Source organism: Euleptes europaea, chromosome 9 (genome assembly GCF_029931775.1).
Source record: "Euleptes europaea isolate rEulEur1 chromosome 9, rEulEur1.hap1, whole genome shotgun sequence".
NCBI lineage: Eukaryota > Metazoa > Chordata > Lepidosauria > Squamata > Sphaerodactylidae > Euleptes > Euleptes europaea.
Window position 1 is genome coordinate 60,742,414 of NC_079320.1, and position 16,245 is coordinate 60,758,658.

The window sequence follows — 16,245 nt, forward strand, 5'->3', positions numbered from 1 at the left end:
GGCAAAGGTCGAAGGCCCGCGCTGGCACTTTTGCACGCCACAAGGGCCTCAGCAGAGAGTGCTGCGGGTTTTTGGCCTTCGTGTGTATCAGGCATGGAAGGTTTTGCTGCTCTAGACACGCGCATTTTGTTGGGTCTTAGGTAGCGAGTTTCATTGCATTTCAGACAGTCAAGGGTTAAACTGCTTGGCACCAAGCTGACCAGATCCAAAGGTGATGTGACTAACCAGCTATTGATTTTTGCTAAGAGAACAGACTGCGAGTCTTTCCCGTGTGCGGGCAGCCTTAATTCGCTTCTACCGCTCATCCCATTAATATCCAACGATCCATTTCCTCTGACAAGGGTATTAATTCCCATCACATCCCCCCCCCCCATCCAAATTCTCCAAACTCTACCCGGGGGCTTATTTTTGAGCTTTAAGGATCCGGACGAGGAAAATGTGCATCTAGAGAGCAGAAGGTTTTGCATTGGATTTGTCACTCTATAGATGCCCACTTTCCCCATCTGAATTCTCAAAACCGCATGGCGGCTTATTGTTGAGTTTTGGGAATCTGGATGGGGGGGAAAGGGCATCTCCAGAGAGGCCAATCCAAGGCAGCACCTTCCATGAGCAAATGGCCAAGGCGCAACCGCCCGTGCGTCAGCGGCCTCTCCGCCGGCTCTCTTGCAACGAGCATCCGGCCAGGCGAGCCAGCCCACCGTCGCCTCCCCTCCCCTCCCCGTCTTCCTGGCGCGGTCCCCGCCTCCGCTGCCGGCCGGCCTTCCGGGCTCCTCCTCCGGGGCACAAAACCCCCTCCGCTCCCTGCGGGGCTGTCGGCGCCGCGCTGGGCATGGAGCTCCTGCAGCAGGTGGCGGAGGGCGGCCGGCTCTACTCCTGGGGGTCGGCGGCGGTCGCCTTGCTGGCCACCCTCTTGGCGGCCTCCGCCTCCCGGTGGCTTCTCGGCTACTTTCGGGCGTGGCGGGAGATGCGGCACATCCCGGGGATCCCCCGCTGCTACCCGTTCGTGGGCAACCTGCTGGCTTTGGAACGCGACGCGGCAGGTAAAGCCTGCTTGGCGTTGGCCCCCCTTCCCCGCAAGCAGGCTTGTCTCTCTCTCAAGAGACAGCCGGCCATTGGTGGCCGGGAGGTTTCGCCTTGGATTGGCCGCTCTCTGGCTGCACATCTTCCCCATCTGAGTTCTCAAAACCCAACGATGAGCCCCCGTGCAGAGTTTGGAGAATTCAGATGGGGAAGATGTGCAGCTAGAGAGTGGCAAATTCATGGAAGGTTTGGCATCGGATTTGCCACTCTTTAGATGCCCTTTCCCCCCATCCGTATTCTCAAAACTCAACAATAAGCCGCCATGCAGAGTTTTGAGAATTCAGATGGGGAAAATGTGCATCTACAGAGTGACAAATCCAATGCAAAACCTTCCATGAATAAATGCAAAACCTCCAGCGTCTGACACGCCTCCTCACCCATCCGGGATTCAAGGGACTGCTTTCAACGCACCCAATGGCCACTTTGGAAAGGGCTGAGTGTACTTGTGCATTGGGTGGGAGAGAAAAAACAGATGCAGTTACACACGGATTTCCAAAGTATAAGAAATCTGCATCTCGAGTTCCTTTACCCATGGCTTCTTTCTTATATGAAAAGCAGCCTGATACACCAAATGCAGCATTTTATGTGAGAGGTGCAAGAAGCAAGTGTTCTTCTAAAATATAAGCTTCCTAGAGTACCTCTTACTGCTGTGAGAGGTGCAAGAAGTAAGTGAGATGTTCCAGAAGTCAGTATTCCCCTAAAATGTCAGCTTCCTAGAGTGCCTCTTATTGGTGTGAGAGGTGCCAGAAGTCACTGTTCCCCTAAAATGTCAGCTTCCTAGAGTGCCTCTTGGTGCTGTGAGATTCTGTGGCTCTGAGGCTGAGCATCTGCTTTGCTTGCACAAGGTACCAGTTAAAAAGGATCGGGCAGTGGGTGAGGTGAAACCCCTCCCCACCAAATGCTGGAGAGCCACCCAACACCCTGGAGACTCAGGGTAGACACTACTACCTGGACAGACCAGTGGTTTCATTTGTGTATTGTGGGCAGCTAATTTTCCAGTGGTGTCTGGCACCTCTACATTTTCATGATAATTTAATAAGCAAAGGACCCACAAGGACTTGGGGACATCTAATTTTCTTTTCCCCCACTGTTTTCTTTCCTCCTTCCCTGAAAGCCCCCCACAGCCTCTCCCCTTCTGCTGCTTCCTTCTCTTCCCACTAGCCAACCTGTTGTGTGGTCCCAGCTGCCAAGATGGACTGAGTTTTGTGGCGCTGTACAGGCTCAGGACCCAGTTGCAAGGTGGGGAGTCTGTCCCTTCTGTCCCTCTCCCTACACTATTTCCTCTTCTCTTGGCAGCCCTTTCCCTGTTCCCTTCCCTCCTTCCCAAACTATCTTCTGCTGTCCCATCTTCAGCTGTACCTATTATTTATTTACTTCCTATATTTCATCATTACTTCATTATTTACTGTATCTCTCCATTCTCCTTTTTTTCACAACCCTGTGAGATGGGTTAGGCTGACTGTGTAACTGGCCCAAAGTCATCCTGCGAGTTTCCACAATAGAGTGGGGATTTGAACCTGGGCCTCCCGGATCATAGTCTGAAACTATACAACATTGGTTTTGTGGGGTGGCTATTGTTGAACAGCAGCAAGCAGCCAGTCTTGGGTGAGTCATTCAAGTTGCAGGGTATCAAGCTGGCCGTGGTTGCTGCAAGGCCTGTCCCCCCAGTGAGTCCTTCCTCAAAGGACAAAACAGCCTGGGAAAGGTGTCTGCCCCCTACTCCTGCCTTTTACAGACAGAAACCAAGATTTAAAGGCTGGCAATACTGTTGTGGCTACCTAGCAAAGGACACTAAGAGCGTTTGTTTCCTAAACCTATAGGCACTGCTTCTATCATTTGGGGGGAGGTTAACCACCAATGTTATATATATATATAACATATATATATATGGTTTCAGGTAGCCGGCTCAAGGTTGACTCAGCCTTCCATCCTTCTGAGGTCGGTCAAATGAGTACCCAGCTTGCTGGGGGTAAAGGGAAGATGACTGGGGAAGGCATTGGCAAAACCACCCCGTAAACAAAGCTTGCCTAGGAAACGTCAGGATGTGATGTCACCCCATGGGTCAACAACCAAGGCCAACAAAATTAGGAATCACCCAATTTTACATGTCCACAGATTAAGGAAGTACATCAAGGCAACGTAGTTTCATTGCTACTGCACAGTATTTTGCGACCTGGGTGGTGATTGGTGAGCTCTCTCCCAGCAGAAACCCTTTGGTCCATTCACCCTCGTCACCAGAGCCCATTTCCCTAATCAAAGGGTCAGTAATATTGAAGCGGGCTGATTTGTAGAGGGGACATCTAAAAAATACACGTTCAATAGTTTCCAGCTCCCCTGTGTTACACAGGCAAAATCTCTCCACCCTGGGGATCTTCTTAAATCTCCCTTCTAATATGGTAGATGGTAGGGTTGCACATCTGGCCAGTGTATAGGCCCTCCTATGCATATTCCTTTCCAGGGAGTATAAATATGCAGCTGGTGCTAGATATACCTGGAATGTTGAGGTGCTATGATCTGTATAGTGGCTGAGAACCTTGTGATAGCCCTTTAAAAGCACACTGTATCCATTAAAAAGCATATACACCATGACTGTGGTGCCATCGGCTGTCTCCATCCATTATTACCACTCTTAACCACCTTCGCTGGCAGCTACTGGCAACAAATGCCAGCTATTGCATGGTTCCCAGTCTTCAGGGTCTACCATTTATTTCTGAGTTACTAGGACCGAGTTATACAATCAGCAGAATCCAGTGGTAAAACTTTTATTGGATTGTAGTTTAGGAGCGTATCTTAACTACACCGCTCGTCTGTGTTAAAACACACCCACCCACATGCTTCCCTGGATGTTCAGAACTAACATAATCAGGATGAAGGCTTTTCCGTGACATGGTATCTTTATATGTGCAAGATGGTTTTTATTTTCTTTGCTGGAGGGACATTCAGACTTGCAACCTCTTCCCCAACACACATCTGCACCCCTGGGGCTTGTTGACCCAGGGCTAAGTTGGGTTTCAGCTGCAGTAACCCTTCCCCCCCCCCATTAACCTTAACAATAAAGACTCAGACACATTCATTTGGATAAAATGGCCACAATGTTTATTTGGCAAACAGCTGTTTTGTGCCTTGGCATGGCATGGGCACTGGAAGGGTATCAGCTGATAATCAATTCCTCCCAACGGTCCCGTTGGGAAGGCTGAAAGGATGGCGGAGCTGGGAAAACACCTGGGCTTCCGCCACTTGGTGGTTCCCCCACCACTCAGGTAGAGGCTCCACCCTGCTGCCCCTGAGCTGGGCATATGAGCCTCCCCCGAAACCCCTTATTTGGGTCCCCCAATTGGCATAGAGGGGCACACAGGCCACTTGCCCCTCAAAACTAATCCAGTCCCATGCCTACACCGCCACGTTGTGACAACTTAACAAACAAGGTGGAAGACGGACTGCCGCTCCTGCCTGCCCATCTCCTTTTATATCCTGAGCTGGAGGCCCAGAGTGAAAAACTCCCCTCCAGCTCAGTTTGCCTGGCCCCACCCTCAACCCTTTGATAGGCTCATTTGAGCCTGTAGCTGGGGCAGTGATTGGCTGCTCCCCCTCCCTGGGCCCTTTGAATTGCGGCCGGACTTTTGCCGGTCCTACTAGCCACCCCGCCCCAACAACTGCCACTTCTCCCCTGCCCGGGTCCCCAGTCTCGGCTCCCGGTAAGTCCGGAGCCGTGTGATTTCCAGTACAGTGCTGGAAAACTGATACTTCTGAGGTTTTCTTTTTATGGGCCTTGAACTTTGGCTTTAGAGAAACAGATTGCTTTCCTTGCCTGTAGGCATATCTGGCCAATTGTGCTTAGCTTTCTCCTGCTATCAGGGTTATGGAATAATGCATACTGGTGAAAGAACAACTCTGTCCCATCCAACAATGTAATTTTGAAAAGCTAGAAAGGCTCCTGTATTTCTACCACTGCAAAGGTAGATTAGAATCCTCTTCGTTAGGTTTAGCCACCTTGGTAATGAGAATGACTTCAGGATTCTGAAAAGTTCTGCAACACCTGAAAATGGGAATGGTAATTTCAGGTGAGATGGAGCAACAGAGGAACAGGAAACACCGAACAGTTGCCCATTCCATGTCCCCTGTCAGGAAACTGGTTCCTTTAAGCAGTTTCTTGTTCAATTCGCACAGTTTTTCAGGCACAGGCCTAGAAAGTTGGAAGTTTCTTTTCCCAAAAAAGTCAAGACAAGCTGCTTGTAGCTCCCGAGACTTAGATAAGGGAGATGGGAGGAAAACCCAGGTGCAGTTCACACCACTGAGTGTAACCATTTCAAGGACATAGATGCCTGGGTGGGTTCATTCGATTTTTGTTAGTGCCTAAACTCATGGATAGGAGAAGGTGAAAACATGAAAACATGAAGCTGCCTTCTACTGAATCAGACCCTTGGTCCATCAAGGTCAGTACTGTCTACTCAGACCGGCAGCAGCTCTCCAGGGTCTCAGACAGGTGTTTGTTAACTGGAACCTGGTGCAGCTGTAGAACATCTGGTTTAACTGACAAGACTCCCCTGATTTGTTGGGTCACCAGGCTAGCAGCATGTTTTGTCATTGGCCATACATTTGATTGGTTAATTACAATCAGGTCAACGCAGATCGCTGAGCAAATAGCTAAGATCTTTCATTTTAGTTTTGCTTCTTGCCTTGGCTTCTTGCCTTTTCTTCATGCCTTGGCTCAGTGTAAGCCCTGAGCCTTGTGTTGTTTTCCCTGTGTCAGGATTATTGACTGTGGGACCTGTTTTGATCTTGGTGGGTCATACTGACTGGAAACCCTTGGACTTTCAAAGTCTTGGACTTTGAAACTTGGATGAACTGAGAGCTTTTGGTGACATCTGGATACATTGAACCAATGCTTGTGAAAGCGCTTGGTTAGGCTTTTAGCTTTGTTATTTTATCCTCACTGTTCACTGCTCTTTTATTGAAAATCCTTGCTGTTATTTTACTAAATCATTTTAATTATATCTTGGTGGTGTCTTTGAATTCAGGAGGCCTCAATCTGAATCCAATACTTTGGCCTTCATTGGCTACAGCTACCAGAATAACGGCTTTCTGAAACTCGCCTTGTAAGTGCCCTACCTTGCAAGGGTGACTTTCTTGATCTTAGTCCCAGGAGGGCTAGAGGCTTGACCTTTGGTGTCTGGCTGGCTGAGTAGTAAGGGGACTGGTGGCAGTGCTACTCTGAACTGTGAGGATTCACACTTCACCCTTTTTGGTTTTGTCTTGTTTGCCCTGCCCCATCCCAAGGTATCTTGTCTTAAGGTCCTTTGCCACCTTCCACAGTTTAATCACATCCAAAACTGCTCTTTGTTGAAGAGAAACTAGAGGAAGACAGCAGGGTGAGAACCAAAGAGCAGCCACAGCAGATAGAAGTCAGTGAAAGGAGTGAAGAGCAGACACAGACAGAGGAAGTCTCACCGGATCTGAAGCCTGCCAGCTCAGGAGATCAGGCTGTGACTGGGGTTCAGCCACAGGGTTCACCTGAAAGGTCACCAAGACCACTGGAACAGAGATGCCGAAAGATCAGGGTGGGGATACAAAGCTGTCGAAAAAGTGCGAGGTTACAGGCCCAGCACAGAGCACTCACCAACGGTGATGAGGCTGGGAATGCTTGAACAGCCTAATGAGCAACAGCATGTCTGCATTAAGATAAGGTCCTATTTAGGCAGGCAATGAGATCGGCTCTTTGTGGGAGCAAACTTGTTTGTTCGCAGCCACCTCGTGCTTCTGTGGACTTACGTTACCCTGACCTTGGAACTGAACCTGATCTTGGATTTGGATTGCCCCTCCAGTACTGATGCCTAGGAATTGGACTTGAACATCACAGTGCCTGACCTCAGACTGGTTTTCTGATTAGGATATCTGTTTCTGGCCCTTGTTTCTGCCAGCAGAGGATCGTGGCCTCATTTTTTTAATGCCCATATCATGCCTATTGTGAAACCTCATGAGCAGACACTATTACTATGATGGGATGTGACTACTGATTAGGAGAATGACACAGGAAGTTGTGGATTAAAATCTCATTTAGACCTCAGACTGACTAGCTATCCTTAATCCAGCTGTATTGCTGTTCCCTCCATCTGCAATACTGGGATAATAATCCATTTGGCTTTTTGTGCTAATGGAAGCTGCCCTGTAGTTACGTGAAGATCTCTGTGGGGGATTGGAACCGTTTCAAAACAAAGAACACAGCGTATTCACTTGAGGAAAAGGAAAGCACGTACTTCATGCAGGTATCGTGAGAGTTAGGCAGATTGATAAAAATATGCTTACCTAATTCTCAGAAATAGGAGTCGGGTGGTTCCTTAGCAACAAACATACAAGCCTTTGTGAGCCAGAGCTCACTTCATCCGATGCATGAAGAGTACATCCATGAGGCTAAGGCGTCCTGTTAAAAGCTGCAGACAAGGGAATGGAGAGGGAAAGGGAGGCCATTTTAAAATAATATCTGATTATATTATATATAAGAGATATAAATAAGAGAGCTCAGTCCAGCCAGAGTGGGTGGAGACAACACCCAAATGTTGATAAATACACAAAGTAGGATTAACATAAAATCTAAGCTGCTCAATGCAGGATGAAACAACTTCATGGGCATCAGCTGCAGATTGGTAGTCGCCGCCAACGCTGCTGAGCCGCGGGTCGGCCATGCTGGCGGGCGCGTCCATACCCCAGGGCCCATGCCACTTCTGCCTGCAGTGGAGCTGGGATAGGGGCAACAAGGTGGCTGCCGGGGTGGGAGTGTGCAGCCTCTCCACGCATGCATGCTCCTCTCCCAGGCCCCGGGTGACGTTCAGCAGCACCTCTAGGTGCCCAGCAGCCATCCTAATAGTGGCTGACAGTCCCAGGAAAGTACACCCACCATTGTCACCAGCTCTCCAGGTGCTCGCGCTCGATCGCCACCTGCATGGACAAGAGGCCCCCGGGCCCTTGGTGCCAGCAGTGGGGCGGCCTCCTTGGCCACTCCTACCCCATCAGTGGCTGCGGTAAATGTCGCCAGGGGCAGCCCCATCCCCCGCACCCCTCCCTGTCTCCAAAGATCTCAACACTGCTGCCATCCAGTGACATCAAGTCCGCTACCTCCTAGCCCTGGTGGGCCGGTCCTGGCTATCCCAAGATGCCCAGCATCCGCAAGGCAACCAGCCCTGCGACCGCAGTCCATCTCATCGGGGTGAGGGCCCACAGGAGATAGACATCCTCTGGGAATGGCAGGGAATGAGGACCCGGTCCTGGGGTTACATGGGGAGGGTCATCAAGGTCCCACGGGGCACACTCATAGCCCCAGTGGTCCAACCTTCCACCCCGGCAGGCTGCTTTACCTCTCCTGCTGAAGCTGGAGGGTGAGAGATTCAAAACAGATAAAACGGAAGTATTTCTTCACACAACACATGGTTACATTGTGGAACTCCCTGCCTCAGGATGTGGTGATGGCTGCCAACTTGGAAGGCTTTAAGAGGGGAGTGGACATGTTCATGGAGGGGAGGGGGATTCATGGCTACTAGTTAAAATGGCTACTAGTCATGATGCATACCTATTCTCTCCAGGATCAGAGGAGTATGTCTGTTATCTTAGGTGCTTTAGAACAGAGGCAGGATGCTGCTGCAGTCATCTGGTTTGTGGGCTTCCTAGAGGCACCTGGTTGGCCACTGTGTGAACAGACTGCTGGACTTGATGGACCTTGGTCTGATCCAGCAGGGCCTTTCTTATGTTCTTATTTTGGGAATGTTCAAACATGGCAAAAAAATAATTAAAAATTAGACAACCAGTAACTTCAGTAAAACACACACACACACACAAAAAGATAAAAACAAAATATACAAGGCTGCATTTTTTTTAAATCAGTGCTTAGAGACCCCCAGATTATATACAAGCTGGGGCAGGAGAAGGGGAAACAGATCAACCATATGCCCGATAAATAATCTTACAAAATGTCAGGCCAATAGTTGAGAGTATTCCACGCAGAGGTTTCTGGGACGGAGAAAGCCCTGCTCATGTTGACTTGACTTGTCTCTATTTATTTATTTATTTGTTCCCCTTAGGCCAGTTTTCTCCCAGGAGGGGACTAAAACAGCTTACAAAAAAGAGAAAGGTTTGAAATTACTTCTTTAAGCAGAGAGCTAGCAAGTATGCTGATCCCCTCCCTGCAAATATTTCTTTGTATTCACTATTAAGTGTCTGCATAGGGCTACAGGCAAGTAGCAAAGTATATACTTGAGAGGTAAGAGAAGCAACACGTGACTTATTGGAATGGAACCTCAGAGTTTTCAAGTGCCTTTTGAATAAACATGACATCTGAATGCAGCCACTATGGGAATGGCTAGTTATGTGACTAAAATGCGATAGAAATAAATCGATACATGTTACTGTGATGTCCTTTATGAATGATTGGTATGTATTATGTCTTCATCTGGAAGAGGAGGTGAAAACACCTACAGTTAATTTATATTTTCTGGCTGCAGTCTAGAAGTGAGTATCAGGCTGTCCTGCTATGTGGTCATTGAACTAGGTAGGGATTGTATGTGTTTTCATAAGTGTTTTGACAAAGTAGTGGTTTTTTGAGGTCACTGAATTTCTCATTTGGACTTACTCAAATCGCATGTGTTTTCCAGCTTTCTTCAAGCAAATGCTTAATTACGGTGATGAATTTCGGAATACACCATTAGTGAAGGGGTGGCTAGGAACAATGCCGCTTCTGCTCTTGTTTCATGCAGAAACCATAGAGGTGAGTTTCTTTATCAGTTCTTAATATATTTGCAATGGCGTCCTCAATATATTTACTTAGAAGACAGCCTTACTAAAGTATTTAGGATTATACCTGTGGTCGTGCAAAGCACAGAAATATCACGACAGACGTGAGCCCCTGTTATTGAAACGAACAGCTGAGATTTTGAACATTTTGGTTTTCTAGATGTTAGGAGTGGGGAAACAAACCCAGTTCACCAGAGTAGAGTCCACCGCTCATGTGGAGGAGCAGGGAATCAAACCCCGGCTCTCCAGATTAGAGTCTAAAGTTCTAAAGGTAGCAAGTGTTCAGGCTTTGGGTTCGTTGCCTTGAGGTAAGTTTTGTGGTGCACAAGGAGATTATGGAGTTCACCGAGGCAGGACTAGCATATAAAACAACGAAGAAGATTTATTTGTTTACAGGTTGGTTTCAAGGAACAGATCAGCAGTACAGGTCTCCAGGTAGACAAAGGAGAAACCTGGGTGAGGTGCCTAGATTTAAATGAGTCATGGCTTCGTAGGGTAGCTGCATTTTTCTTTGATACTTACAGGGAACAACAGGCTTTTGCCGACTAGCCGCTCATGTTGGATCCTCTCTCGCATGCACAGAATTCCACCCACACCAGCCTGCCCTTTCCCAAGAATCAGACTAAATTGTACAAGATCTGCTAATCCCCAGAGACAGGCTTAATAATTGGGTCCTCTGTCGCCTCCCAGAGACAGAGCTAAACTGCTCTGCAACACTACCTGGCGGCGCCACCTTTCACTCTCTCTGCTCTTTTGCCGAAACAGACCTGCTGTGCTTCCCTCGAATATTCCTTCCACCTCTTGAAAGGTGATCAGATGCTGGAGCAGCACTCCTATAGACTCATCTGCACGGTTGTTTTCTCCTTTGGGGCAGGACAGCCTCCTGTCCATCACACTAGGTCTTAAACAGCCTGGAAAAGACTGTGGGCTTTTCCACGCCCCGCCCCCCAATTCTGGCCCTATACTGATTTATCCCCTGATTTCTGCGTGTGCTTTTAGTTTTCACTTCATCCCACCCCCTCGGGGCTTTTTCATTTCTTTTGAAACCACTTTTACCCTGATCCTTTTCTGGAAGCTGATTTTGAGTTGCCTTTTTCCTTGTGTGTAAAGGTTCTGCCAGTTTTCTTTGCCCACCCACTCCCACGCACCTCCAGCCCACCTTTTGATTGTCAATCCACTCCCTCTCCTCCCCCTGCCTTGAAGACAAATAGTTTCTTTTTTTTAAACGGCACTGATACACACACTCACACACACAAACATGCACACTGCTGTAATGTTAGGTCAAGCAGGTTCCCTAAATTTTCAACTTTCATTAAATGGGGGGAAAAAAGGATGTAGCCTTGCGGAGTAGCGGCCTCCCTTGAAAATCCTGATTATTTAAGGCGTGTGCAGAAGTAAAGAAACTGACTCCATCATTGTGAAAATGAAGAGTGTGTGAAAGAACCATGCCCAGACCAAATTCCAGTGCTTGTGGATTGTTTCCCAAGAAAATCGGGGTAGGCCGCGCATGTGGAAGAGCCCTACGTTTGAACGCTTGAAGTAAGGCTTTACATCAGAGTTGAGAGGGGATGTCTGTAGCGGCTAGAATCCCCTCCTCTCTGCTTTGCCAACTGAGACAAATAATGTACAGCTAGACTTCGATCTAAGCTTATGTTTACAGGGTGTAATCTAAGTGCCACAGATTAGGCTTTAGTTATCCCAGAAGGGGTTTAATTTAAAAGAACTAATCTAGTGTGCATTAGCAGTTTTTTTTTTGAGTGACAGACTATAAGCAGGGGGACTCGTTTAAGTACCCACTCTGCCATGACACTCGCTGGGTAACCTTGGGCTAGTTGCTCTCTCAGTGTAGCCTACCTCACAAGGTTGTTGTGACGTAAAGTGGGAGAATTGTTCATGCTGTCCGGAGCTCCTTGGAGGGTGGCATAAAAATGTGACAGACAGACGGACAAACATTTCAAGACAGTAGATTTCTGCTACCTTATCTCCCCCATCGCCACCTGTTGTTTGTTTACTATAGTGGCTGAGTGACAACCCTGTTTTATTAGCTTGGCCTCTGTTAGTATGACTGGCTACAAAGGAAATGTGAAGGTTTTGCCCTTTCTGTTCATTTATGCCTAGGTGCGAGCTCTGCGAGGAAGTCCCACAGTGTGAGAGCCAACCTACATGGTCCAATGTATGCGCATCTGCCATGAGGACTTGCAGCTGTATTGCAGCCGCAAGTTCCTGGTAGGCACTCTATTTAAAAGTGCAGCAGGGACCTGATTCTGGTTGGAACCAAGGCCAGGAGAGGGCGGGGGGGGGGGGGAGAAAGGCTCCTGATCATCAGTACCACTCACCAGAACTGACCTTTTCCTCTTGCTTCCCTTGACTGCCTGTAACTATGCATTCCCAGAGCAGAATATGGCAACCATTTCGGGGGAAATAATAGGGCCTTGCTTGGGCGCTGGGAAAATGAAGTGGGGGGAAGGCAGGAGCCTTTTTTCCCAATCCAGCCCCCAGCAGCACTTTGGTCCACATGTCCTAGTTTTGTCTGAAACAGGATACCAGAGTTGATGGGCCATTGATCAAGTCTAGGGCAGCTGCTCTTAATGTATATCCTTTAAAAATAGATATATATATCCTGATAACCTTAATTTGGGCCCCAGAACTGTAAATAACGGTACAAGCCCAGGCACGTTTTCTTAGGAATAAGTTGTATGAAACTTGTTGGGACTTCCTTTTAAGTGAATATGCTGAGAATTGGGCCATTAATTGTTTCCCAGTATTAATTGTTGCTGTGTAACCTGGGCAAGCCCCCTTTTTTCATTGGTTCCGTGTTTGAATAGCATTGCTGTAAACGACCTTGGAACCTGCTGATCGCATGGGTCATCCAAGAACAATTGTTTATCCTGTGCTTAGGTTGAATAAAACTTTGAACTTCAATTCACATTATCAGCATAACGGTTGCATTTCATGTCAACGATCCACTCGTTTCAAAATTCAGTTTAGAGCTATTTGCTTTGTGTGTGTATGTGTGTGTAAAATGATGAAGAATCACTAAAACCAGACATGTGTACATTGACTGCATTCTAATAATTAAAAAGTGGAGTTTTATGCTGGATTCTGACATGCACAATTGCTTTATTAAAATAAACTAAAGTCACGTGAAGAAAGCTGTGGTAGAGTTTGCTGCCACTGAAAGTAACTCTAAACATACTGTGCAGCATGTATTTATTTATTTCCTTCGTTTATAGTTTGCCTTTCTCACTGAGATTCAAGGTGGATTGTACGATCAATCAGCAGCATAATACATACAACAAACACAAAAACTGGATTCCAGAATTAGTAAATGTACTAGAAAGTGTGCACTACATACAAAAAGCAGATTAACAAAACTGCAGAGCTTTACAACAAAAAGTATAATAGATACAATCTATACACAGTCCTTCTGCTCATTCGTTCCCCAGCCCAGTCATCTTCCTCACCCTTACCCACTGTGGGAACTTATCTAGTGACCAGCTTGCCACTAAAGGTGAAGCATGAGGTGGATGGCATGACCCGGAGGTGAATAGATGGGGGAAGCTATTCAGCCCCAAGCAAGGGTTGTGTTGATGTTGTGGTGTGAGTTGTTTCCAGTGTGTTCTGGGGATCAGCCCCCAATGAGTTCCGGAATTTGCGATGAAATCAAAAGAAGAGATTTTTGAGACCTCTAAGATACTTTCACTTTACTATCATTTAACATCAGCCTTCCTTCCTTCCCCCTGACATTTAGGATCATGAAGCAGCAGTTCCAGGGCCGATGGTATAGCTTCTGGTGGGGCTGCCAGGCCTCCCACTATGGTTTTGTCATAGAGTTTCCAGCAGTTCTTAATGCTACTCTATGCTACTTCTGGTTTTTCCTGGAGGTGACCTAGCGACCCAGCATACCCCCATGTCCCTGCCCCCCACAATCATGGGACCCCAATGTCCCTGCCCCCCACCCTCATGGACCTAGCAACCCAGCATACCCCCACGTCCCTGCCCCCCACCCTCATGCCCTAGTACCCTAGCATCTGGGCAGGTATGAGGCCAGACTTTCTTTTCTTTTTGGAATTGAAACTGAGATTATTAGCACGGACTGTTATCTTTGTCAAATGGGGAGCTCAGTTGAGGGAGGAGGACCAGTTGTCATGGGCTCTGGAAACTGCTGCTCCTAAATAGCAGAGTGTTGAACAGTCAGAAAATGAAAGCAGACAAGTAGCTTTGAACACGTGCCTCTACATTTGGGAGGTCACGTCGTAGTTTGGTTCCTAAGCTATGGTTAGCCCAATTTGGTGTTTTCGGAGCTGAGTAAACAGAGTTGGACACTTGACTGGTGAAATACTGGTCAAACACTGGTCAAGTCGTGTAAACGCTAAGGGGCAAACTAAATGCGAAGGCATCCTCCCGACAGCCGCAAGAATGCCGCTGCCATTTTAAAGTCGTTTAAAAATGCCAAGATGGACCTATCCTGCTTGGGCCCACAGCGTGGCATTCTTGTCTCCCCCCCCCCCCTTGAGCCTTTCCAAGTGCCAAAACAGCCACGGGGGGAGGGAACAAACCCCCTGCAGCTGTTTTCGGCACCTGAAAAGTTGAAGGGGGTGGTGGAACGAGAACACCGTGCTGTGGGCCTGATTAAGATCGAGCCGTCGTGGCATTTTTAAATAAGAATATAAGAAAAGCCCTGCTGGATCAGACCAAGGCCCATCAAGTCCAGCAGTCTGTCAACCAGGTGCCTCTAGGACGCCCACAAACAAGACGACTGCAGCATCCTCATGGCGGCCATGAAGATGCCATCATATCGACTTTATTGAAACAAGAAAAACAATACTTCAGTCATCAACGTGGGCTAATAAAACTTTGTTATTGTGAAACAGTAAAATTAACTTTTGAAAGGATTAGACAAAATCGTTATATATTTTAACAGTGCCTGATAAGGTTTCTATAAATCTGAACAATTTCACACAACACTTCTTCCTTTTGGTTTCTAATTTAGAACACCATCGTCAGCCTACACCTGAAAAATATTTTTTAAAGAAAAATTAGAAATAAAATAGTAAGGTGGCGTTCCTGATTTCATCAGCAAGCAAGATGGAATCATGGTTGGTACTTGGCCAGCGACCCTTGCCATTAATGATTATTGGGTATATTTGGTTAATATAGCAGTCTTTGCCCAATCATGGAAGCGTGATATTAAATGCAGTAAAATCAATCCTCCCAAGAAGTAAATTGCAAAAAATAAATCTTACATTTATACAAGTAGATTCTGTTCACATTCTTGTTGCACTTGATAGAATCTAAAGAGTACTCTTTAATCTAAAGAGTACTTTTCCCTTAAAAAAAGTGGCCAGCTAAACCCTTTTGCCCCGGGAATGCCCCCTTTTGTAGGTGTGAACTTAATGCCTGCAAAACTCATGGCATAGCCCCATTAAACCCAATGGAGGAGTTTCACACGGTTGAGGGGAATTAATTTTTAATTCCTTCTGCGCCTCTGCAAGCTGCTCAAGAGGTGGTATGGCTACGCTGTTCCCGGGCGCTCCCTAACTATCCCCCCTTTCAGGACTGCTCTGTTAGAGTGAATTAAAGGTAAACTGTGGCAGCCATTTTGGAGCAGCCATTTTGTGGCTGTGCCCACCACACTAACAAAATTCTAAGGCGCCCACAGATTCAGAAAGATTGGGGTCTCCTTCTGTAAAGGATTGCTAAATAATTGTGTTTTTTTTTTCCTTTTGCAAACTCCTTAGCCACTCTGGAGCATTAATAGTCTGCTGATCTCAACAAATTACCTTCAGCTCAAAAACAGTTTGTTTAGTTAGCTGGCTTTTAAAGCAAAATGGAATGGATAGTGAGGAAATGGCTAATTTTTGCTGTGTTCAGGTGTTATGTTGTTTTTATCTACTGGCAGGTGGTTTTGAGCAGCTCAAAGCATATTGAGAAACCCTTTCCTTACAAGTTTCTCTATCCTTGGCTGGGAACAGGACTTCTTACAAGGTAAAGTTACATATAACTTGAGCGTTGATAGCTAGCATATGCTTTTTTTAGAGCATAATCCAGTTGGATCATCCAGAACTGTTGAGACAGTAGCTCCTCTACACATGACATTGTATGCATTGAAATCAGTGCAAGTAGCGGAGTGAACATGAATGGGCTGGCCCTGATTCTTGCCTACGTGCGATTGCCAGATCATGAGCCTACAAGTGTTGGAAACATACGCATGTAAGATCCCTCCCTGTAATCAGGAATGTTTGAAAAAGCTATGGTTCAGAATTCAGCACTTTCTTAGGTTAAAAATAGTTGCACCAATTTCCACCAATTCTCCTGTTAGGATTTGGGAGAGTCCCCCTGCAGAAGGTGCTGGTAGTACTAGTGAGTACCCCCCCCAAAAAAAAA

General features: G+C 47.0%; 1 protein-coding gene across 1 annotated transcript in view; it reads left to right on the forward strand.

Annotated features, from left to right (window-relative positions):
• Positions 1–829: 829 nt before the first annotated feature.
• The window catches only part of LOC130482362 (cytochrome P450 4V2), a 30,080-nt gene continuing 14,664 nt past the window's right edge, over positions 830–16,245 (forward strand). The window contains exons 1-3 of the mRNA XM_056855070.1: positions 830–1,040; positions 9,720–9,832; positions 15,761–15,846. Coding sequence (XP_056711048.1) covers positions 830–1,040; positions 9,720–9,832; positions 15,761–15,846 — 410 coding nt within the window. The remainder of the gene's footprint in view (positions 1,041–9,719; positions 9,833–15,760; positions 15,847–16,245) is intronic.